The 26496-nt window shown below is 37.0% G+C and overlaps 1 protein-coding gene across 1 annotated transcript; it reads right to left on the reverse strand.

Moving 5' to 3' along the window:
- Positions 1 to 1748: 1748 nt before the first annotated feature.
- Positions 1749 to 24800, reverse strand: jph2 (junctophilin 2). Its single transcript, XM_015011179.2, has 6 exons — positions 24060 to 24800; positions 18608 to 19421; positions 8219 to 8337; positions 4776 to 5833; positions 3621 to 3721; positions 1749 to 2994 (listed from the first exon to the last, which is right to left on the reverse strand). The coding sequence occupies exons 1-5, from the start codon at positions 24436 to 24438 to the stop codon at positions 3641 to 3643; spliced, it is 2451 nt and encodes an 816-aa protein (XP_014866665.2). The 5' UTR covers positions 24439 to 24800; the 3' UTR covers positions 1749 to 2994; positions 3621 to 3640.
- Between the last annotated feature and the right edge of the window lie 1696 nt (positions 24801 to 26496).

Consider the following 26496-nt stretch of genomic DNA (forward strand, 5'->3'; position numbering starts at 1 on the left):
AGTTAATTTTGACCACTAGAGGGGAGTGTTGTTGAGTAAATATTTGAATTGCGCTCCTGGTTTCAAAAAGCGATTTAATTTATTTGATGTTTATCGTGAGAAAACGGATAGATATTCGATGAAAGACGTCTCATTTATGAGTTTGAATTATTCAAAAATTATAAAATAAAAGTCACAATGACATACAATTCGTATTTAAGTTTCAAAAGTATGAGAAGAGGTCAAATAATTTTCAAACCCTTAATTATATTGTGAGATGCAAAGTCCGAATTATGATATATAGTTTCATAATTACAAGATTAAATAGTAATAGTTACAAATGTCAAGTTTTATGTTATAAAATAATAGTCATACTTACGAGTTTGTCACAAATCTGAGATAAAAAGTGTTCAGTCATTGTAAAGATAAAATGTGATTTTTTAAAAATTCTGCATTCATAAGTATGAGTTTTGCTGTAATTCGTATAAGACTGAACTTATCTGCTTTGTATTCAACTCAGTTTTGAGATAATTAAGTAAAAATGAAATGGAAAAAGTCCCATTATGAGTCTGTAGGTAAAAGTAAATTCATAATCATAAGAATAATTTATATTGTGAAATAAAAGTTATAAGATACAATACATTCTTGAATTTCAAATTACAAATGAATGAAAAATAATGTATAATTTTTAAGGTTATAACTCATATTTAATATATAAAAAGTTATAAGAAGCTACAATTGCAGTTTTTAAATGTAAATAATTGCCATAATAATTAGTTGCAGTCATGGTTCTGGAATAAAAGCTTTTCACTTTCAAAGTCATAACTTTTAAAGTTATTATAATGAAATTAAAATCTATATTTCTAAGATAAATAGCCAAAATAATGAGTTTTTATGTGATGCTTATGAAATCAAACTCATCACACTCATCATGAAATAATACATTTTTATCTTAAAAGGATAAAAACATTTAAAATAAGGTTTTATCTGAAAACTTAAATCAGCTTTGAGATAAAAAAAAAAAAAAACCTAATAATTACATTTTAAAAGATTGGAGCTTGAAAGTCAAAATAAACTCATGATTATAAGAATAATTTCTAATTGTGAAATACAAGTTTTAAGTTACAATTCATTTTTGAGATTCAAACTACAAGTTTCAAAACTATGAGAAAATGTCATTTTTAAAATTCAGATCTCCATATTTAGGAGATCAAATATAATAATTATGAGATACAATTTCATAATTATGAGGTTAATATTACAAGTTTCAAGTTATTGCAATGAAATGATAGTCATAATTATGGATATTCAGTTTATAATTAATAGCTTTTAAAGTTATTACAATGCAATTAAGACGGTGTTGGAGAAAGTGTTGCATTACAAAGTTCTAACAATGAGCTAAAACGTCATAACTCTAAGTTTCAAAGGCATATTTTATGACTCTAAAAAATAAGTTTTTGTGTCAGGAATGGTCTTCCATAGAAGACCTGCAGCCTAAAATAAGGTGATATTCAAAGTGGCCCCAGGGATGAACAGAGGGTGTCGCATGGTGGCAGCCAGTTGCTGTTTAAAAATACTTCAAACTGTTTTTACCAGACTGGATTCATCATGTCTGAGTAACATGGTAAAAACAGACCTTCCTGCTTTACTGAAGCAAAAACAAAGCTTAACATTGTCCTGGAAAAAATGGGCTCTGGTGACACACTCAGTTCTTCAAATAGCATTACATTTTCCTGCAAACTCACTTACAAAAACCACCAGAGGAAGAATCATGGGAGATTTGTTTTCTTTATTTTAATGCAAATACTTTTAGGCTTTTCCTTCATCAACAACACCATCAAACTTAAAGGCAGATCAGCTTCAGATGCTTCTTCTTTGTAAGGCCCCGACCCCCCACACAAAGAAAGAGAAAATAAGTCTTTTCACTGTAAGACATGGAGTTAAGAATCATTCTGGTTTTTTAATCTAACTACAGTGAGGTAAATTAATTTAGGATTTGGGGTCGCTTAATTGTTTTAGCTATAAATAAAAGGTAACAGCAGAATTCTGTGTAAGATGAAAAGGCGCATTCCCTAAAAACTTACAAAAGTACAGAAAATCACCTCCTGCATACAAATATTTGGCTCTGAAGCTGAATGCAACACAGAGTGAGGATCTCAAGAGACATATCGATCCCTTTAACACTCCTCCTGCTGCAGGAATAACAATCTACAGATTCAGCACCTTTCTTAAAATATACAGTGATTGCTTTGGATAAATCTGAATGAAGATATTATCCCCCTTAGCTAATTAGCAGTGCATGGCTCCACAGGAACAAACAGGACAAAAACCTCAGCAGGGACTCTCAAATATCCTTATTTCTTCTATTTTTCCTTTCTTAATCTCTTTTGATCTTCTTTCTACACAAAAAAGCAGCAGAATAAAAACTCACACATACAGTAAATCCCTGTAAAAAGAGAACATATGTGTTAGATGACTGACAAACAAACAGCGCTTAACCCGCTGCAGGCGTCGAAAAACGCAGTTTTTCTTCACAAGGACGCTGCTGTGTCCGAGCAAATTCAAGGCAAACTGGAGTGAAAGTTCAGTCTGGATGAGTTTTCAACATTACTTCATCTGCAGTTACAAAACACAAACACATGTCGAGGCAGCGTGTGATCTACTGATTCAGTGTCGTGAGGACCACTCGGTGTAAGGCAGATTAGCAGAAGGACAACCCATATTGCAAAATGACGGCAAACCTTGTGACACACTGTGACAAAGTTGAATTCTGGAGGCCCACCCAGCTCCGAGACTTGCTCTACCATCTAACCACCAACTTTAACAGAACAGTCATATTCAGACGTTTCAGCTCTTCATTGTCCTTCAGTTTCCCCCAAAGCTCTGCAGAAGAAGAGCTTCACAGAACCAACGAAGAAGACTCCAGGAGGCTCCTGCCAGCCGTCAGTGGTGTCTCTGATCTCTGGTCCATGAGGTGGAGGAGCAACGACATCACAGTCCAACACCACCTGCCACCTGCAGCAGAAGAACGTAAATAAACTCAAGGGAGGAACTGTCCGCTAGTCACTAAGCAGATCAAAAGCTGTTCCCAATACAACTGGTGCAAATCTTTCCATTAAATTAGAAATTAAATTCAAATCACACGTGAATAAGCTTGTTTACGTAATTGTCCAACAGGAGTTCTTTCATACAATATGGTGCAAGATGGATTGAATTGTCAAGACCCCCTGAAGTTTTCAAAGTGTCTACAGTCTGAACGGTCATGTATTATCCAACTTTTCCATCCTGAACCCGACACATGCGTCGTAATTCTGCGCCAGAAGAAGCCAGATGTGGTCAGTCTGAATGTAAACAATGGCTGACAATTATAATTCTGAAAATAGTGGGCAGTATTCCAAGGAAATTACAATAAAAACATACAAATAAATAAAAAAGAGCACAAATTGTAAATATTAAATTGTGTTATTAAATGTGTTCCAAACTCATCTTTAGCAGCACAATATAATTTTGTCAATAAAAACACAATCCCTCCCTTTAAGACTCACAGTTTAATCTGACCTTCATAATATATTTGTACAGTGATTAGCAAAATCCTATTTTTTACCCAAATGTCTCCATGGAAACCAGGTTATATTTATTACCTGATGTGGTGGAAAAAGTCTCATGACAAAATGTGAACGAAGAGTATGGCCAGGCCGATGTTTAGCAGGATCACCATGCACACCATGATGGTGTTTGGGCCCTGGAATGGAAGAAGAGCAATGATCACAGTGAATTCACTGAATAGAAACTATAAGGGAACAACAACTCCATATTTACTCCACAGTTTTCACATCATGTCTAATTACTGACAGGCTGATTAGGAATTACCAGAGTATGGTAGAAACAGTTGGTAAACAAATCCCTTAATAATTAACGTCAAGAGTTATCCATAAAATTCTGCATTTATACTTGCTGGTTTGGTTTTTTGAGATCTTATAAAGCTTTGAACAGAGTCAAATGACTCAGAGATATATTCTAAAATAAAGAATCCCTACAATTAATCCGGTGTGGAATAGGAGGCAGTTTCTAGGTGCTTACAGATTGCAGAAAAAATACATTTGCTCAAAACGATTCTTCCCCCTTATGAAAATGGCTGCATCATCAGGCCTAACTGTGCACTTTGTTCATCAATTTTTTTTTTTTGCATATTAAGTTAAGTTAATAAAGTTAATAACACAAAACAAGACATGAAAAAGTTGCACACAGATATATGATGAAATCGAAATGTGTTTAAATTACCCCAACCACCCTCCAAACTCAATGTTTACATTTGCACAGGAAAATGACTGCAAACAGATGTGCAATTATACAACCATACATCTTTGAAAAGCAAAAGTGGAGCCTTCTGCACAACCAACAAGAATGCAGCAAATGGTTTCTGGATGTTAAGTCAACAGCAAAACACTTTTCTTGTCCAGCAGCCATTGTGCAGTGCATACAGCAGTAAAACCAGCTGACCAAATGTACTGGAACTCAGTTTGGTTTGCTAGGTAACAGGCTGGACTTTGTTTGGGTTGCTAGGTAATGGTGCAATGCCTGCTGATTTGTGACATTACATTCGGAAAGTTCTTGAAACTGATCATTTTTCAAAATGATCAGTTTCAAAACTTTAACTTACTGCCAAAAAACAGCTGGATGTTTTTTTTAAATCGCTTGAGCTGTTTTTAGAAGCAGTGGAGACCCAAATGGAAGTACAAAACATTACAAATGTGCCTTAAAAGGACCTTTTAAGTCGTGTATCTCCACCATCTCACCTCCAGATCTGAAGACTCTGCCATTTTTCTCGACAACAGGCTCCTTACGGCTGGCTTGGCAATTATGGCTTTGGGTTCCGCTGGCTTTGAAACTGTTTTAGGTTCATGGTTAGCAGCAGTTTTTGGAGGTGGAGCAGGACTCGGTTGTCGTTTTGGAGACAGAGACGGACTCGGTTGTCGTTTTGGAGACAGAGACGGACTCGGTTGTCGTTTTGGAGACAGAGATGGACTCAGTTGTCGTTTTGGAGATGGAGCAGGACTCGGTTGTCGCTTTGGGGGCGGAGCCGGACTCGGTTGCCGTTTTGGTAATGGTCTTGTCTCTGCTCTGCTGCCTGGTCTGCTTCCCTCCCTGGATGGCCTTTTCTTCTCAGAGGTGGACGGTGGCCGCTCCTGGACAGACGGAGCTCTTTCGGTTTTTACCTCAGGGGCTTTGGGTTCAGGGGTCACAGCTTTGGGAGGCACGCTGGCAGCTGGAAGAGGAGCTTCTTCTTCTTCATCTGGAGAGATGAGGCTATTCATTTCTGGAGCGTTAGTGGCTAGAGGGACATCTGCAGGTTTTACCTCAGAGTCAAATTTCTGAAGTGGTTTGATTTCCAAGTCGGAGCCCTGCTCGATCTTGTTACTCAGACGACTCGGGGAGCGTGACGGTTGACGACTGCTGGAAGCCGCTCCCTCCTCAGGTGCAGCCGAGGCAGGTGCAGCAGCTGACACTGAAGGAGTGGTGGCACGACTACCTGGTGCACTGCTGGGTTTAAGTCCACCCTTAGTGGAACCTCCTTTAGCGGATTTGTCTTCATTCCAGCCTCTTGGACCAAGGAGTTTGGGATCTTCCTTGTTGATTATGGCCGGACTTGGGGAGGGGGTTTGGGCCGGGGACGAGCCAGGCATGAGGCTGGCCAGTTCATTCAGAATCGGGCTCTCTGGTGGTGTGGGCGGGGGCTCTTCATCAGCCAGCAGAGGCTCCTCTTCTGCTAGCAGGGGCTCATGCATTTCAGTGTCAGGGTTCTCCTGGTCTTCCACAGCCTCCAGCAAAACCCTCTTCTTCAGATACTCAGGGCCTAAAAGTTAAAAACAGTCAAAAGTTTCAGTTCAATTTATCCACAAAAAAAATTTGATCATATTCTTAAAATGAAGGGCAACACCAGCTGATATCTATTGCAGGTATGCAACCACCTTTTGCATTGTAGATTGTTTTGCTTGCACATTACAACACTTTCCCATCCATCCTATACTCATGCACGCCATACACCCCTAAGTTTACTAATTTTCACACTCCATATAAATAATACGGACATTAACTTTTGGTTTTGTTGAATAAATTCATATTTTAGAACTCCAACATAGGGTGTTCCTCCCTTTTTGTTGTGACCTTAGAGCCATGTCATAACAATTGGGGGCTCGTCCGGGATTTGAATCCAGGAGCTCTGCAGGTTAGGGCTGGAGGGTTTGTTGAGGGTATCTAGGTTTGAGTACTATAATGTGTAAAATTGACTTTGTATGCTACCATTTTAAAGTATTGTAGGTATTAATTTAGGCATTAATTGATGTGACAAACCTAAACTCTAAAAAGCATTCTCCTCTGAGCTTTCCTGTGTGACTTGTCAGTTGTTCTGATGTTTGTTTTTTGGTTATCCTGGGTGGTTGAACCATATACAGTTCCAAACATCCAGGCAGTGTAACACTACTGACAAATAATCAGACATATCAACTGTTAGTTTTCTTAGAGGCGTTGCTTTCTTAAAATACTACTAACTTGTCCTGTCAGGTTGTAAAATGTGTAGCCCTAAATCTTCTCCAAACAAATCAGTAAAACTGGTCTAAAATCAAAATTGTTTAAACTTTATGGGCAACAATGTAAGTTCCTGAAAATAATTTAGACTGTTAACAAAATGTTATTAAAGCAATGTTGCATACTTTACTGACATCAACTTTCTTTATTTACACATTTGAGTTCAAAATCACTGAAAAGAACAAGTCTTAAAGCCAAAAAGGTTTCCCCTGACCTTTGTAGTAGTTTGTTTGCATTAAAATATGCATCCTTCTATTTTCAGAACTTGGAAGTAACATCAGAAGACTGGATACCTTTTTCTCTTTGTCTATTTGTGTCTTATTAAGCTTACTGCTGAAAGAGAAAAGCAGGGGCCTCCAAAGTGGCTCTTTACTTTTGTGTCAATGTGTGTGTCGAAAAGCCTGTGCTGAAACTGATACAATCCCTAGGACTGAATAAGACGATCCTTTTTTTAGACATTCAGTTCTGCTCGCCTTGAGCCTCAGCAGAGATTCAACAGCATACGCTCTGCGATCAGGGGGCAAAGTATGAAGCAAATTTTTGCAAATCATAGACAGAGTAATATATATGCATCTCTCAACACAGCACCATCTTCGGTTACCAAAATGTTGATTTTGTATAGGGCTAAGAAAGTATTTACTAACCATTTTATTGCTAAAAATTACGTTTGCACCCATTTTTCCTTCATTTATCATAACAAAATGTTTCCACCACCTTCAGTTAGCTTTACGATCTCAACCACCAGATATATACATCAGTTATGAGCAATAAGGACGGTAAAAATAATAGTGAGATGCAGTTTGCGTGTCTGACACCTGCAACATAATATCTTGTCAAATATTGAATACCAGCAATGTTTAGTGACTGCAGTATTGCTCACTGATTTTAGAATGACAGTTGCAATTCAATACATTGTGCAGAACTAATGTTGTACTATTGTCACAATTAAAGCTGCACAATATTAGTCCAGAACAAAACATTGAATTGTTGCTCTAATGTTATGCTATGGTCATAATTTAAAAGCTAAACAGCTTAGTATTCATCTATTAATTGGCATTTTTTGTTAGACATGAATGGATTAAACATTTACTGTGATATTTTACTTTACTATGATAAACCTAATAAAGTTAAGTGGAACCCACTGCATTCAGAAATCACTTAATTAGGAAGCAAAAAAAAAACTTATCAGTTTGTATGTGTGCAGCATTAGTAGAAACCCAAAATACGTCCAGCTGTATCTGCTGCAAAAAATGGTTCAAAATATTAACCTAAATGCACACATTTGAGGTCAGATGTGAAATTTCAGAAAATCATTTTTTCTTCTCCTTGTCCTTCACAAATATCTGTACAAATAAAATCTGTACATTAAAAACAATCTGTACATTGTTTGTGTGCAAATATTTGGCCATTACAGGTGATTCTGATTACAAATAAGTTACACTAAACTTTATTTAGAGACATCAGAGTAAAGGGGGCTGGGCAAAATTAATGCTCGGCACATTTTTCATGCTTGTACCGCATAAAATAACTTTGAATTCTTTAGTTGTTACATGACAAAATGCCTTTTTGCAAACCACAGTTTGATGCTCGTATTAAGACAAAGCATGAAATCTTAATCTTACACCCTGTTACTGAGGAGTTGCTGTCCACTGACCTGGCTGATAGAAAGACGGCGACAGCTCTTTGGCAACCAGTCTGGCAATGCTGGACTCACTATTGGAGGCCTGGGCGGCCTGTTCAGCGCCGTCTGACTTGCCCTTTGCATGGGATGTCCTGCAGTCAAGAGACGCAACACAAGTCGTGAATCACTGACAACAACAGTCCATCACACCTTCCTTTTTTAGACTGCGTCAACAGAATGCAATGTTGGCAAATTGTCATGTGTAACAGTACTATTTGTTATAATGAACATCAATGTACACTGTCGCTTGAGGTCATGAACCAAGAAGTTAATAATATCCATATGTAAGGATCCGTATGGCTACAGCCAGTCGACCTAGATCAGTTTACCCTCAGAGAAAAGGCAGTGGAGTATAAAAGATAAAGTCCAGATTATTGTAGAAAATGTTTAGCTAACTCTCGACAATAAGAAAAAAGCAATTTTGATTAACTACACCCAAATACAGACATTTAAATTAAGCAGCAATGAAGAAAATGTAAAACTATGTTTAAAACTTGCAATGACAGTCTGCTTCAAAAGAGACATTAACATTGTCCATAGTTCTGGGATTAAATGAGAACTCAGTAACTTTATGTTTTTACAAACATTTGGTAACGTCAATATGATGTTTTAGATAAACGAAAATCACTAAAAATGGAACAACTAAAGCATTAAAAACCAATGATGTCTTGTTATTAGTTTTAGGCTCAGAAAGACCATTGGTTATTGGAGGCCATCAAAACCCTCGAGTTTGTGCAAAACAGCAAATTGTTCATCAAAGCAACTTGGATAATCAATTGGAAATCCCCCTCTGGTTCCCTGTTTTGCTTACAGTAAATGTCCTGTAAACGAGGGGCTTTCCAATTGATCCTTCTCCAGCCGTGACATCAAAATCTGACATGCCCGCTGTTTATAAAGAGCTTAATGAAAGTTACAAAAATAAAGTGTTTATTCACTTCTGATGGTGTGTGTCTCAGTCAATCAGTCACACAAATAGCACAGCACAACTTCTGTTAGGGAATATGTTGTAATGGTGAATACAGAAAATACAGAGAACTATGTTGTGTTTAGTTAAAACTATCAACAAACATGTTGCATTCAATTTGCTTCAGACGCTGAAACTTCAGATCTTGAAATGACAGCACACCCTTAACCAGTGTCTGGTTACAAGTTAGAAAACCAGAAAGATCTGAAACATACAGTAAGGCCCAGCAGAGGTTGACCTGGCATTCGTCAACCCATCTGAATTAAATAATAAGGATGTTAGCAAGACTGTAGAACCTAAATGAACCTAAATGAGGAAGTAATTCTGTAATTTGGTTTAGATGTATTGTAATTTGGACACATGCAAAAGCTGCATGTTAAACTTGAACTCGAGGGTTGGAATTGACACTCATCCCTTAAACTTAATGACTCTTTGTTGTAAAATTCAAAAATTGATGTGAGGCATCGTCGCTTGGACCTTTGGATATAAGTAAGGTGCCACTGCTCAGACACTCATTGTTCTGACCCACAGAGACGGATGAGGTGTCGATGCCCACAGCCTTAGAGACTGATGAGGCAGGGACATTTGGATGCTTAAGATCGATGCATGACACTCAGAGTCATTGACTATTGTTGCTTGGATCCTTGAGGCATTGGCACTTGGGCCATTGGAGTCATAATTTAGACACTCCAAGATTCATGATGCGTTGTTCCACAGAACGTTGGAGACAGATGAGGAGTTGGAGTTGGAACCCGTAAAGAGAGAATCATTGCTGGAAAGCTCTGACTCATCATCAGTACTATCAGTGATCTTTAAGATGAAGACGGAAGATGCACTGATACTCAAATCCTCAGAGTCAGACAGTCGAAAACTGACAAGGTGCTGGCATTTCTGTCAAAGCTGCATGCTGTTATCAAGCAAATTTTGACCCTGGTAGTTTTTTTTTTTTTTTTTTTTTTTTGTGAAATAATTTGGCTTGAGCAAAACAAATTAATCTAAGCACACAAAATACATGTTTGAAAAAGTGTATTTAAAAAAATAATTGATCTGTTAAACAGCACTTAGCAAATTAAAAAAATAAAATAAAATAAAAAAATAACATTTCATAGGGGGAGGCTAACAATTTTGACTACAACTGTACATTGTGTTAAACTGAATCATCCAAAAACAAACAATAACGCAGGATATTCGATCTTGAACTAAAATTTCTGAATGGCCCGACACTTGTAAATGTCTTAGAAATAAAGAGGAAAACTTTCATGCAGCTGCAGTTTGTGTGCATAAAGGTTCAAAGTTTTCCATCAACAATCTGGGGAGATATTTCTGTCTTTACCAACTGACAGACGTCTCTGATAATCAATGCAGCTGCTGCTGCTGTTTGTCTCATAGTAACTGGGAGAATGACTGAATGTGATTAGTCTGAAGACACTTGGCATACTGTAACTTAACACCGGTCTGAATTTAGCTCCCTGGTCCAGTTTTAGACCGAGTGGAGAAGGTGCTTCCCGGTGGAATAATTAGAAAGTCCCCTGATTGACTTAGGTGATCTCCACCTGTCTGAAAACTCATTGTTTAAACACATTTACACCGGCAAGTGCAAATTAAATCTGAACATGTTTTAGGTTTTGTGTATTGTCAGTCACTTTAGATGCCAACAGCTTTTCCTGCTGTTCTTAACCAGGATATTTTTATAATGTAATATAACATATTTTGATTTTAGTTAAAGCAAAACCTATAAATGGCCATAAATTACTTGTTTTTGCCTGACAAGATCTTAATCAACAGCTTACTTTTAGGCCGAGTAATCAGGATTCTAGTATGATTAAAACATTTTTCTCTGGAGAATTGGTAGAGGTTGTTTTCTTGTTTTGAATATGGTCCAGTAATTTTCAGCAGAGTTGAGGTTGTTTAATTCCATAAGTTTGCTAACCTGCTGTAACCATTTCGAAACCAATTTCGATGCATGTTTTGGGTCAAGGTCAGAAAAGTCCACTGGTTCAAGTGTCAACCATCTGGGTGCTTTTTTGAGGTGAAATTGAAGAATTGGAGGATTTTCTATCTTCTTCATTCAATTTTGTGGGATTCACCAGCACCACTGGAAGCTAAACAGTCCACCATAATGCTAACACCATCATTATTTATCGGCGGTACAGTGTACATAAACCCTCACCTTCACTCCTTCAAACATTGTTTTTCAGCTAAATAGCTTTGAAATTAATAAATCAGACTAACATTAATCTTTCACAGTAACCATGACCTTGTTGTTGCAGGTTTAAAGCTGCAACAGTGCCAGGAAACCACTAATCCAGTCAACTAAACCTACGTCTGTATCCAGCAGTCATTAGGTGAGAGGCAGGATACACTCTGGACCAATCGCCAGACACACAGGACAAACAACCAAGTGAACACACACACTCACAATTTAGAGAGAGAAACTAAGCAGAGAGAACCAATGAATGCATTTGGAGAACATGCAGACTCCATGCAGAAAGACTCCAGGCTGGGATTCAAACTCAGGACTGTCTTGCTGGAAGGTGACAATGCTTCCATAAAACCAACCAATATAAATGAACACTACATTTTCTGTCAAAATCAATCAGTGATCAAATAAAGAGCCTGAATTACAGCAAAACCCTGTTGATGGCAACAAAAAGACATTAGTTACCAAACATTGCAGATAACTTACATATACAGTTAGGTTGATTGTGCAGTGCCTATATAACAGAATGTTTCACCCTTCCTATTGCTTTTTCAACTCAATTGTGATTTTAAAAAAGGGGCTTTTTTGACAAAATAATTACAAAAAAATAGTAAAACTGATTTCCACAAAATAATGACAAATACAATAGAAATAATTACTCCATCCCTTTAACTTGACTGACCTAATTCAACAGAGGTCCACCCTCCAGGTGCTAGGAGTGTCACAATGATTGAATTGGAGATTACCTGAGTCCAGTGGACCAGAACAGACAAAATATTGTCTAACTATAAAATGAACCGGTTCCACCACAAAACCATCGCTGTGAACTTTTCCCAGCTTAGAGTTTATATAAACTTTGATATCAGTTAATTTCATGGCCGAATAGATTTTTTAAAATTTATTTTCCAGATTGTGCAGCTGCTCTGCCAAATATATTCACAATTATTGCTTTCATGAACCGTTTATGAAAACACTTTAATAAGAATATACTGAAGTGTCTGCGAAGAATGCCAACTGGAATTATAGATCAACTGGATCAAGTGTTAATGTGACTCTTAATTCAGCGCGCTGACAGTTTTATTAAAGTAATTAAAACAGACTCATACATTTAAATTATGAAGAAAAACGCAATGGATTAAATCTGACTGAATACGTTTCTAGCAGCAGTTGGTTAATAAAAAAGTTTTCATCTCAACATCAGCCTTTTAGTTTGATTCTTTGTGGTCACAAAGCAACAGCCCTGTTTTGGGTTTCCTGATGGTAACAAATGGCTGACATGTAAATTACTATAAAAATCACATCATGACATGAAGTTTTATAGAATGTCTTTAAAAAGTAAGGGGGCATTTCTGGAGTAATGCAGTGTACTACATGTTAGTAAGTTCTTTGAATGCACATGTGCTTCTTTTGTACATGCAAAAATACATGAACACACATCAATGTTCCTGATGGGAGGGAACTTAACTCCAAGTTTCCAAAAACGTGAGCATGTTTGTGAGAGCAGCTGACTGAATTTTAGAGGTCAATATGAGGAGAAAATCATGAGATAAATTCAATCCATTCACCATTTAAACGCTCCATAAAGTCTTATTTAAATATGAGCAAACAGAGTTGGCACAGAGGGGCGTTACTTGGTCAGCTGAACTATTTAAAATCTTCAGTTGCTTGAGGGCTTAGTATTTGACAGATGTACAAACTCTGGTTCGCACACATTTAGCGTGCGCAAATAGTTTTGTGAATTCGCCCCTGTGGATCTTATTTACAGTAATCATACAGTACTTTATATTTGAAGTGACTTGCCTGAAGGCACATTGACACTTTGAAGGCTTTCTTTTCAACATTTGACGATGTGATCTAGCAGATATCATGCTTTTTGATGCTGAGATGGTAAGAGATCTCAGAAGCATAATGCACACAGCAAAAAAACGAATCTTAGCAAGTATTTTTGTCTCGTTTCTAGCTCTAATGTTTCAATTTTGTCTTATTGCAAAAGAACAAACATATGAGTAACTTTTTTAGCAAAATACAAGACCTTGTTTTAGGTCAACAATTCTTGAATATTGATCAAAAATGTTAGTTCCTTTGCCAGGTGTTTTCACTTTTCACAAAAAATGCCTTGCAAGTGAAATAATCTGCAAGTCTGTATTAAGGAATTATTAATTTAAATAAGCTCCTACAACTTGCTGAAAACTGACTTATAAGTTAGTTTAGTTTTATTTCAAGTGTGCTAATATATTTGCAGTAGAAATTAGACCAAAAACACTTAGTATTGTTTGGTGTTTTTGCACCAAACATTAGTGAAAATAACTAAGATTTTCGGTCAGGAAACAACAAAAGTTAACTTTGCTTTGTCTTTTTTTCTCTTTTTACTTTCCACAGCAGTTATCCTGTCCTAAAACCAGCTGATGGCGTCAGATGTTTTCTCAATCTCTGGCATGTGCTGTTAGATTTTTCTGGATGCTACCGTTCAGCTGCACTGCAAAAACACAAATTCTAACCAAGTATTTTGGTCTAGAGTCTAATGCAAATATCTTAGTACACTTGAAATGAGACACTTACTTACAAGTAACTTTGCAGTAAGATATAGAAGCTGGTTTTGAGTCAATAGTCCCTAATATTGATGGAAACGTTACTTATAAGTTAGTTTTGTCTTATTGCAAGATATTTGCAATGAAACTAGACCTAAATGCTTGGTAAATCTTTGATTTTTTGCAGTGTACAGTGTGTGAAAATAAAGATTTTCTGTCAGGAAAGAACAAAAGTTATTTTTGCTTTGTCTTTTTTTCTGTTCTTCCTTTCAGCAGCAGCCATCCTGTCCTAAAACCAGCTGGTGGCGACAGATATTTTCTCAATCTGGAATGTGCTGCAAGAGCTTTCTGGATGCTACCGTTCAGCTGCACTGCAAAAACATATAGTCTTACCAAGTTTCTATCTTAGTACACTTGAAATGAGACAAAACTAACTCATAAGTAACTTTTCAGCAACATATATAAGTTTGTTTTAAGTCAATAATCCCTAATATTGACGAAAAAGTTACTTCTAAGTTACTTTTGTATTATTTCAAGTTATTTGCAATTGAAACTAGACCAAAATACTTGGTAAGATTTGGTGTTTTTGCAATGTGTGTGAAGTTAAATCCATTTACTAAAATTAGCTTTCATCTTTATTTAATACTGTCTAGTTACTTTTTCCTCTTCAACAATAGCTATAATTTCCATGTTGAACATTATTTACAAAAGACGACTGCGCAAACAGCTTGTATCAGCAGAACAGCGTGTAATCCAAGCCCGACTACTAAAGCAAGGTGCGGTACATCTATACGCCACCCCCTTTATACTGAAGCACTTGCTTATGAGCTGTGCCATATTTTTATCTGCAGAACCATTTGACACCACTGCTGACGCAAGGCGAGCCGGGTCTTTAACTGTCGCCGCCTAGCAGAGCAGCCGAGGCTCCCAGAGGCGGACACACAGATCAGACCGTCGACAGCAGGTCCCAATCAATAGAGAGGAACTCCGAGAGAACAAAAAGAAGAGTCTCTGCGCTTCTACAAAGAAAAAACAAACGTGTGTGTCTGTGTGCAGGCAGGGAAGATGGGGTCAGACAGCAGCGGGGGAAGGGAGATAATCAGCTGTTGCATTCCCTTGTGATTGTGATACAGCAAGAGTGTGCCTGTCCATATTTAGTCAGAGGCCCGTCTGTGACCGCGCGGCCTCGGTGTGCGTCATTTACACCCTGTCCTGCCACACAGGCCCAGCTGCCAGCCCCACGCAACAAAAAAAAAAGAGAGAGAACAATGTCCAAAGAGTGTCTGAATACCAGCAAACACTTTAACCAACTGGATCTGAAGAGGCCCGGTGTGGCATCCCATGAGCCACGCTGCTGCTTGTATTTTTAAACCCTCCACTTCTCTGCCAAAGGATCATAGCATGAGAAAACCGCTGCCAGGAACAGATGTGTCATCTCTCCACTGCTTATATAATAAAGCTTAATGCTCAGTGCTGCTCACCACTTAGTAACTGTGGTAACAGAAGTACTCTGATATACCGCTGCTTCCCAAAACGTTTACACCGCCACAGTAAAGAGTTAGTTTTAAGTTAAAGTTTGTTGTGTTGTTCTAAAAGTAAATGCAAGAAATTCAAATAAACAAAAAATCCTATCAAGGTTACAATTTAATTATGTATTAAATTTTTACTTATTAGTTAAAATTCCTCAGTTTCACATTGAAGCAATAACAGAGTGTCCCTAAAGTTGGAATTCGAAATAGGAAACTGGGAGCTTTCTCACCAAAATCCAATATGGCTGCTTTACATCTAAAACTCTCCTCAGCAACTCTTTCTTTATTGATTATTTCTTATCTCTTTAAAATTTTCACATAGTCTTTTAATGAACCTGATGCTTGTATTGCTAATAGTAATTAGCCTGGTCAATGTTAACTTCTAAAGTCGAGTCAAAATCGGGTTTTATTTAATATTCAAACTATTCACTAAATCAGTGTTATGTTGTTGTCACGTCTTAAAGCATTGAATATATGGAGGCCATTTAATCTTGGCGTGAAAACTGTCATTTTCTTACCCACCCATCATCCCCCTGGCAACCGTAACCATAGCAACACTGAATGTTCCAAATACAGAATGAGCTTTCCATTTTCAGATTAAAAGTACATAAAAAACCCAACTTTAAGCTGAATTAAAAGTATAAAAAATACTACAGCATGTTTTGTACTTAAAGAAAGATAGTTTTTCTAAAGTAAATTTCTATATGTTGCTGAAAAGTTACTTGTAAGTTAGTTTTGTCTTAATTAAAGTGTACCGAGATATTTGCACAATAAACTAGACAAAAATACTTGGTTACATTTTGTGTTTTCCATGAAATAATCTTCCTTTAAGGTTAGGAGGTTAATATCTACAAGTATTGAATGAAAAGGAACAAACCTTTTTTATTCCTAACTAGTGCAACCTGGAGATTATTCAGTTCCTTTAAGATATGACCAAAAGTAGATAGCCAAATCAGTGAATCTATTAGTAATGCATGCATTTGATTAAATCTGTTCATTGTTTTCCAGCAGTTTGAATATTGCTGGTTGTTTCCGAAGCCCACCGAGATATTCCGAACTTAGGTCTGCATAAATCCTCATGTGCATGCTGTAGGTGCACCTAATGCACAGACAAAAACAATAACTCATGTTTAGTGGTTATCTGTGCAGTGCGATATTTAGATTTGTGTCTGCAGAAAGTCTGCAGAGCATCAGCGAAGTGTCCGCCTGCTGTAAACACTGAGCTTACTTTGGGTTCTGAAGATGACCGTGGACAGAAATACCAGCACCTTGTACGGTCAAAGACAAACTGCATGTTGAACAAAACATCACCCTGATTTGTGACCTGGGATTCATATTTGGGAAGAGGTGCAACTAAATGTAACGACCATTGCAGTCGATATTTAAAGTTTATTCTGTTCCATTAAAACAACATCAGGTATAAAATAATGAAACCAAAAGCAACACCTGGATGTAAATAATGAAAAGTTTACTACCTTATGTATTTATGTACTTATCAATTTTTAATTAGAGGCGCAGTGCTGATGCGCGCTCGACAAGGAGTCGATGCCCTGATCTGACCTATGTGAACTGTAAACTGATCAAGAGAAAACACTCTGGCATTTCTTCAACCACAAGAGCTTAAAAAGTCACCAAAATGCCAGAGTACATTTTGAATCTGGGTTTGGTTTGTTGTTTAACCAAACAACTCCAATGAGTTGTTTTAAAAAGAGAGAAATCACCACAACATTTTTCCTACAGCTAATTATAGTAAATAAGTGACATGTTGCATAATGCGCCTAAAATATCCATATATTTTCAAATGCACTGTCTTGGCAACCTCTAATTCTCTAAAAACACCCACCATTACTTCAACTCAGAGCGTTTTCCAGGAAAATACCCAAACCTGTTGAACTTTCTCCACATTAAGTAATGGCAATTTTATGGAATGGATCTAAATAAATTATTTTAAAAAATATGGCTATTGATAAATATTTAATAAATATGCAATCAAATAAATGAATGTGCCCATGAAATAAAACTAACTAAGCATTTTTATTTGGGGTGCCCTAACTTATTGGGCACCCCAAATAAATAGTATTATTTACCAGGCTAATAGTAGTTAGCCTGGTAAATACTTACTTAAGTAAGTAAATACTTACTTAATAAGTAAGTATTTACAAATACTTACTTAATAAGTAAGTATTTACTTACTTATTATTTTTATTTCAATATTTATGTACTTATTTCAGGATTCATTTATGTATTATTTTATTTTGTATTATTTTATTTTGATTTATTTTGTAACACTTTTGTTCTGTAAAGGTAATTTACATATTTCCCACTACAGAGAAAACTCCGACCTCTCATAAATATAACAAGGTGAAATTAAAAAAATATTTGCATATTTTAGGGCGTCTTGTCACTTTAAATCCTAATAAGCTGCAGCTGGCCACGCCCTTCAACTAAACATTTACACTCACACATGAAAATTTGTGCAAACAGATGAGTAATTATACATCTGTACATCTTTGAAAAGCAGAAGTGTAGCCTCCTGCACAACCAACAAGAATACAGCAAGTGGTTTCTGGCTGGCAAGTCAACAACAAAACATTTGTCTTTTCCAGCAGCCATTGGAAAAGACAATGGCTGCTATGGTAAAACTATGGTAAAACCAGGTGACCAACTGTGCTGGAGCTCTGATTGAGTTGCTAGGTGATGGACTGGGGTTGCTAGGTAACAGTGAAGCCCACATCAATGGCTATTTAACATTCAGTAGGTTTTTGAAATGACTCACTTTCTAGACACCAAAAACATTAATTTTTGTTAAAAATTGTCTGGGTGTTTTTAGAAGCAACTGAAGCCCAAACGGATGTACAAAAATATTAATTTTGTACAGCAGGTCTACTTTAAGAGTTCTTTATAAGTTAAAACTTATTAAGTATCATAACAATTTTTGGGACAATTTATTGTCCTGCAAAATTCTATATAGTGACAAGCCCAGTTAGAAGTCAGTGACTGGTTTTTCTGAAAATATTTTCAAAATCCTCAAAACGCCTCTCAAACCATTTAGGTGAATAAATAAATAACCATTTTTTGACCCATAATACAAGAAAAAAACTACATTGACAAAAAGTGGAGCAGAAACGTGTCTATCCTTACCTAGAAGCAGCAATCTCTGCCTTCTGTTTGGCGATGGCCGCCGCCCTCTGTGCTCCCTCAACCGCCCTCTCCACCTTCTGCTTGATCTTGGTTCCCTTGAGCTGGATCACCCTCTTCTTCATGGCTTTCACCAGCATGTTGTTCATGTACTTGCCCTCCTCCTTCCCTCCCTCAGCAAACGTGGTGCAGCCATACCCGTGTCTCTGGTTGTTGAGCCACTCGCCCTCGTACTTCAGGCCGCTTGATCTCTCGCTTATCCCGTATCCTGAGCGCTTGTCGTTCTTCCACTCGCCCATGTAAACCTCCGTGGTGGTGGCGTCGATGTCAGCCTCCACCGGGGGGAAGTCCTCCGCTCCGGCCAGGCTCTCATCCCCGCTGATGGTGGAGTTTGTGTCACTGGCGTTGGAACTCAGAGCGGACTCTGTCCTCAGGAAGCTAATCTTGCTCTTCTGGCTGGACAGGGACGTGCTTGACTCAGATTTCTTCAGCTTACCCAGCAGGGAGCCTCTTCGGAACAGGCCCTTCTTCTTGGGCTTCACTGCCTCTGGATCCACCTGAAGGGTGAGAGCGAAGCCTCCGCGGGATGGTCCCAGCTGGGTAGGGGTGGCGACAGGCGTCTCTTCTCCTGAAGCATTGGTGGTGGTGATGACCGGGACATCCTGCTGTAGAACAGTGCCATTGCTGTGCTCACTGCGAAGTGAAGTTAATGAAGTACGAAGAGGCGATCGCACAACTGCTGCCATGCCATAGGGGACGCTTTGCCGAACACCATAGCCATGGCGCATCCCACCAGTGAACTGACCCTGGTAGGTACCTGAAAATGAACCAAAGCATGTAAGATACTTTAAATCTGCTCCAATAAGCAAAACTATTACTCAGTCTAGGACAACATGGTAATAATTATAGGAAAATCTCCCTTCCTGTGCTTTAAGTGGCAAGAGAAAGGAGTGCAGAGGTTAGAGAATATGTTTAGGGAAGGTACATTCATGACAAAATCATTCTACAATAATGAAATTTTACTCTGCTCAGTTCTGCTTATTTTGAGCTCTTTTCAGAATGAGATGTTTTAGGGCATCTTGAAATAGAAGGTTTAACTCGCACATGAAAATGGCTGAAAACAGAAACAGAATTATACAGCAATACATCTTTGAAAAGCAAAAGCAGAGCCTCCTGCACAACCAACAAGATTCCACCATGTGGTTTCTAAATGGTAAGTCAACAACAAAGCACATGTCTTTTCCAGCAGCCATTGTACAGCAGTAAAACCAGCTGACCAAATGTGCTATAGCTCTGCTTGGGTTGCTAGGTAACAGGCTGTTCTTTGCTGGGGTTGCTAGGTAACAGGCTGATCTACACTGGGGGCAGTGCCTGCTTATTTGTGACGTTACATCCCAGAGGTTTTTGAAACGGATCATTTTCCAGACACCACAAAACATGAACTTATTACCAAAAACTGGGTGGGTGGTTTTCTGAAGCATTTGAAACACAAATGGAAGTACAAAAAGATTTAAAAATTTGAACTTTGCATCATAGAAGCTTTCAATATGATGGATTAGGGGTATTTTTGGAATCTGAAATTGATACAGAAAGAGAATATGATCAGGGACTTCTTGTGCTTCCCTGCATTTTAATGCATTTAATTAAAGCATTTAATGTTTTAATTATAAGCATTTAATGCTTACAGTTAGCATTGTAAACTACGAAATTAACTACCGTTAATTGTAAACAATGTTTACAAGTAACTTTTACCATAGAATCAAGGTAAACAACTTCTTTTCTGCAGAAATGAGGCAGTGGGTCTTGTAGTTTTCTCATAATCTGAAGGTTATGGGTTTGGGTTCAACTGTAAACAATTTAATATTTGGCCTGATCCTTGAAGTCTAAAGATCCAGAGTCTTAAGACTCATGAAATCTTTATTATCTTTACAGCAGTCCACACACCGACGACCGACACTCGACAGTGATAGCTGAAACAGTGAATGGCAGTGATCTATTTTAAAACAAACTGGAGGGGAAAGGTCGGATAGAGTCCCAACCATGCTCTGCATGCATTGAACATTTTTGGATTGTTTTTTATAGATGTGTAATAAATGGACCGAACATATATAATGCTTTTCTAGTCATACTGACAACTCAAAGTACTTCACACTAGAACCACATTGACCCAGTCAAACTTAGAAATGTGCAGATATTTATACACCAAAACACATATCAGTAGAAAGCCTGGGGTTAAGTGACTTGCCTAAGGGACTCATTAACATGTAGGAGGAAGCTGGAATATTTGGAAAATATTTGTTTAATATGATAAATATTTTCCACAAATTAATTTGTATTGTTAGCATGTTAGCATGCTCTATCTGGGAACCTTAGGCAGTTACTGACAGGTAATATTAACATTAGCTGAGGTGCTAATTTTGGTGACAGCTAAGTTAGCAAAGTTGGGTTTTCTTTTGATAGAGTTGCTTAACGTTTCTAGACCAAAACAAGAAGCACATTTAATCGACTTTAGTTAACTTTTATTAATATCTGTCACCAAAATTATTAGAATTCATATTACCTAAGGGTTGTTAGCTCTGTCCAACTGGTCAAAGCTAAATTACCAAAGTTAGCTTTACTCATGGCTGACAGAGTTGTTAAATGTAGCTGGTCCTAAAGCAGGAAAAACATTTCTGATGCCAAAACATCTAGAAATAATCTTTTTAATCATTAATTACCCAAATGACAAGTTAGCAACCAGATTTTACTCAAGTTATAACTGTTGAGTGTGGATCCTAGAGATAGCTAGTTCTGTGCCGGTAAGGCCAAAAGGTCACTGAGCCTGTGCTATTAATAAACCCTGAGATCTGGTGCCGTCACATCCCCCACCACAGCTTCCAGTGGACGAGGTTGGAACCTGATGAGTCAGGGAAATGCTTTCATTGTCCATATGTTTTTATCTAACTTTATCCAACAAGGTCAAAGCTACTACTTGACTAGAATATTTTTTAGTTTTAAGCATACACATGCCTATCAGCTGTGTTAAAAAAAACTGTTGTGAAGGTGTTAGAAATATTATAAACCTTTGGGGAAGTATTCACTATTTAACTTCATGCCATTATTCATTAGTTAATGTGGATTTCTGAAGGGAAATGTCAACTTAATAATGATAAATAACAAATGTTCCATTTATTTACCTTCACCAGCTTCAAATTAAGCAATATGATGCAAAATATGACGCCATGTTGACCTGCACAACAGCATGACTGCGTTATTTTGCATATCCATCATAAGCTACCTTTGTATCTATATTTTTTAAAAATAGAATAATTATTTCGTCTTGCTCTTGACGTCTTTATAGTAATGAATGAAAGCATTTTGTGAGGTTGACTCCCAACATGCTCAGACTTCTGCTTGACTGACAGCAGCAGGGTGGTATTTTCTTCCGGTTACACTCACTTCATAAAACATCAGGAGAATCATTGGCGATGGACTCGCTCTTACACACTCACTTCCTTCCATGTCTCTAGAAAGAATCTTGGTGCAATCAAATGATAAATATAATTTGGCTGCTGATTTGATCTGACCTGACTGATATTCATCTTTGGTGAAGATTCAGAAACAAATCAAAATTTAAAGCAGAAACATCAAAACCTCTGTAGTAACAAACAGAGTGGTGCATTTTCCTACACTGCCAATCAACTTTTATTATAGAATCAAGGTAAACGACTTTTTTCTGCAGAAATGAGGCAGTGGAAAGAGAGTAGTTTTCTGAAGGATATGGGCTTGATTCCAACTGTAACATATTGATACAAACTGATAAATAAATGCCTAAGTTGACAACTATTGCATATGTTTGAATGTGTGCATCTATAAGAGTGACTCTGGTTTAAAAGTCCTTTTAGAAATGGTTCAGATCATGATTTATAAAGTGAACCTAATCATTGACCTGTTAAAATTCCTATGAATTTATTGTAAATTAATGTAAAATATCTCTGACGTGAGACAGTTATAGTTATAGACAGTTATACTGAGGAATTTTCTGTAATTTTAAGTTGTTACATATGGTTTTACTCACTGTATGCCATCAGTAAAACCATTACAACATCATATTTACACAAAATATAAAACAAAAATGTTTAATTTAATTACCTTTATTTTTACAGAAAAGCAACATTTAGTCCTATTGCTGTTAAATGATATAACACTAACGACTGTGATTATAATAATGTTATTGATAATCTTTAATTGTTTATTTGATAAACTTGTGCAAAAATAAAAACTAAAGAAATCTGGTAGGTATTTTTAACTTTTATAAATTGTCATTTTGCCTTTGTAGAAGAGCAGAAGAAGCTACTATAATCTAGTTAATTATATGTGCTATCTAATTATAACTTCATAAGTTTCTGTACAAATAAACTTTCCTTTAATGTATTATTTATCTATATGTGTTTTCTGTGACCAGACATATTTATTTTCTGTAAACAAGGAAAACATTACAGGAGTCTTGGTCCAGCCAGCTGATTGGCAGTGTGCAGCAAAACCTGCGAGATTAACATTGCAGTTCTGGTTTGTGTGTCAACTTATTAAACTGTTTAAATAATATGGAAAAAGGGTTTTGTTTTTAAAACTGTAACAATTTTCAAATTGGAGTATACTTTGATACTAAACACATCTGTCCTTACTTTTCAATCTTAAATTAAATATTACTTTTGCACACCTTCTTTTTTCTTAAAACATTTTTAAAGAGTCAGCATAGGGTTGTAAAGCCTTTTTCTTATGTAATTTAGTATTAGACCATAACATGATCAGCATATGTTAACTTATAGTAGTTTTCCACCACAAGACCTCATGATAGACACAAAGCAAAATACATATAAGTGATATGTATTTATGTATTCCAATACCATGATCGACTGTAGAACAGGAAAATGAAATAATGTGAAATAACTGTATAAATATTTACGTCACTTGGGTACCAGGTCCAGTAGGAAAACCCAGACTTCAATCTCTCCAACCACTCCAGCTCATACCAGGTGACACCAAACTGTTTTCAGGCTAGAATGCTATGTCATTCCTGCTGTGGGTTTTGGTTCTTTACCACATTTATCTATTTTTTTGTGAATTCTATAAATTATTACATAGGCATATTTCATGACTTTCAACTCCATCTGTCTGCTTTCCTATCAATCCTGAAACCTGTTCTTATTCAAAGTTATCTATGGAGTTACTTACATATTTACCTATGTCATGTTTGGCCTTCCATACATTTAGGGATTGATGGACACTTTTAAGACATAGTTCATGACTCTCACCGCCATCTGTGTATGTTTCAGATCGTAACCAATCGGTTATTCTTATTCAAAATATTTTACTAATAAATATTAATTACAGATGTAATTATTTATGCCACTTCAGGTCTTCCGTACATTTAGGAACTTCAGGAAGCTTTTAAGTCTTATTTGATGACTCTCACCTCCATCTGCGTATGTTTCCGTCCCGTATCCATCCTGAAGCCCGTTGTTCCAGGTTCCTTCGTACTTGGCTCCGCTGCCCACGCTGACCCGGACCCCGTACCTCCCTTTGAAGCCGTGAGTCCATTCCCCTCGGTAAATCCAGTGTCCTTTGGTTTCCACTCCCAGTCCGTGGCGCTTGCCCTGCGACCAGTAGCCTTCGTAGGTGTTCCCGCTGGGCCAGGTGTAGACCCCGACCACCTCGAAGCCATAGTTCCAGGAGCCTGAGTACTCGCCCTGGCCCTTGGGTCCGGTGCAAATGCCGTGGCCGTGGGCTTTGCCCCCCTCCCAGCCTCCGCAGTAAGCCCCGCCGTCATCAAACTCGAAGCGACCTCCACTCATCCCGAAGCGCAAATTGAAAACTGAAAGACGGTAGTGAGTTTTCTCTTTCCTTTTACCTGTCTGAAGTTCCTGACGTAGATTTCACCTGACATGCAGATGAGAGATTAACTTTATTGGGTTTCTTCTGTTGCGATCGCCATTTGAGTTCTTGTTATTCTGAATCAAGCATCGTTCCTGAAACAACTCTTTTTTTTGTTGTTGCGGATTTATTAGAGCGAATTGTGAATAAAATGTGGATGTGAGTGTTGAAAAGCCAGAGATCTTACATGGCTTTCTCAGGTGGCATTTCCCCCCCTGTCCCTGCCACCCAGCTACCTCCTGACAGCCGCCGCGGTTGGACACACTTCAGCAAACCTAACAAGGCGACCAATCCACAAACACACACACCCTTCCAAAAATACAACCCAATCCTCCGCTGCCTGCAAGGAGCCATGCCAGAGTCTTGCCCCTTCGGGACTGAAGTAGCTGCATGCCTTTCAGGTCTCTGCTGTCCAACTCCACACTTTTTTTAAAAACCATTTTACGCAGGTAAAAAAAAGTTGACCACAAAGATCTCCACATCTGCACATAAATCCACCCATGCGTTCTTCTATAATTATTTGAATCATGTCAAGTGGGATTTTAATAGTAATCACGTGGTACCGGAATTGTTTTTTTGTACTTTAAAATACATTAATTACTATTTTTGATCTCTAAGTTGCATTAAAATCAATGTGACATTATAATAGCATTGTTTATCATCCGGGTTTTCTTGAATTTTTATTAAAAAAATCTTTACTATAAGCTGTTAATTTCGCCCCCTGCTGGATCTTTAAGAAACTACAGTAAAAATACTAATCAAATCTCTCAATCTGAATGCTGTGTCTAATTTTTTGGCGCCATGTTGATCACCACTGGGTGAAATAAATCAGATATTTTACTTTCTGAAACTAACGAAGTGTTTGTGCCTATTTATTTAAAAATATTTCACAAGTTAGTTACTTAACTCTTGCTTTCAGTGATGAAGAAAATATATTATTGTGTTATTTATTTTAAAACATAATCTAAGTCAAATTGAAAAAGCGGTTTGCTTTAACATATATTTAAAGACATTATGGGAGATAATTATCAGTCAGATCTTATTAACAGCTATGTTGAGAGATAACAGCAATGATTCTGGTGAAAACATTTCGTAGCGTTCAGAGCATTTAGGTGAGATAAAATGTTCTGAAAAAACAATGAACTGTAGTTGCAGTTTAAAGAAAAAAGTTTTGAGGAATAAAATGATGTTAATAATCAATAATTATGTTGTCTATCTTCTACTCTTTAAGTCAAATAAATTTAGCGAGTTTTAGATTTTGAACCTAAATGTGAGTTTGTGAAAGATAAACTTACAGCAGTAAGTTGTGCTAACTTTTTAATAATTTTGTGTTGGAGAGTTTTTAGGTTAACACTTAAAAACTGAAAGAAGAAAAAGACAGAAGTGGGAACTATTTCCCAGAATGCTTTGTTTTTGTATCCTAAGATGGAAGTGCATTACATTGATCTGACTCTTGTGTTTTGTTAAGAAATTTTTTTTATTTTAATGCAACTGTCAGTTAGCAAAGCTTGAGGATAATGTCCTGTTCACACCAAATGTTTCTGAGCTGAATTCATTGAGATGTTTAATGATTCATTATCAGATCAGAAATTTTGTTTATGCATTATTGAATAATTCCAAAGTAAAATAAGTAGATATTTTAACTGATATTGTAAGTGAAAATAAGAGAAATGTGGCTCTTTAATTAGGTGAGAGCAGTTTTTTTTCTTGCATATTGTGAAATAATTATTTGGTTTAAATTTCAGCATTAAGTTAAAACTCACGATTAATGAAATTAAAAAAGTTAAATCAACGTCATGAACTTTAATTTCTGAGTTAAAACCAAAACTATTTCCTTGTCTTGACATTCATTTTCAAGTTAAACTACCTTCAACTTGACTGTATGATGTGTTTATTATCACGTTTTCACGTGTTGCTGATAAGAACTATTAACTTAACTGATTGATTTCCAAACTATGTATAATTTTCCATCCACCCCA

The sequence above is a fragment of the Poecilia mexicana genome, unplaced genomic scaffold (assembly GCF_051168715.1).
Source record: "Poecilia mexicana isolate PSO_F unplaced genomic scaffold, ASM5116871v1 scaffold_7, whole genome shotgun sequence".
In the NCBI taxonomy this organism is placed as follows: domain Eukaryota; kingdom Metazoa; phylum Chordata; class Actinopteri; order Cyprinodontiformes; family Poeciliidae; genus Poecilia; species Poecilia mexicana.

Coding starts and splice junctions, on each gene's coding strand:
- jph2 (XM_015011179.2), bottom strand. CDS start 24,438: ATGAGTGGAGGTCGCTTCGAGTTTGATGACGGCGGGGCTTACTGCGGA. Junction 19,422..24,059: donor GGAAACATACGCAGATGGAG/GTGAGAGTCATC, acceptor GTTCATTTTCAG/GTACCTACCAGGGTCAGTTC. Junction 8,338..18,607: donor GCAGAGATTGCTGCTTCTAG/GTAAGGATAGAC, acceptor TCTTGACTGCAG/GACATCCCATGCAAAGGGCA.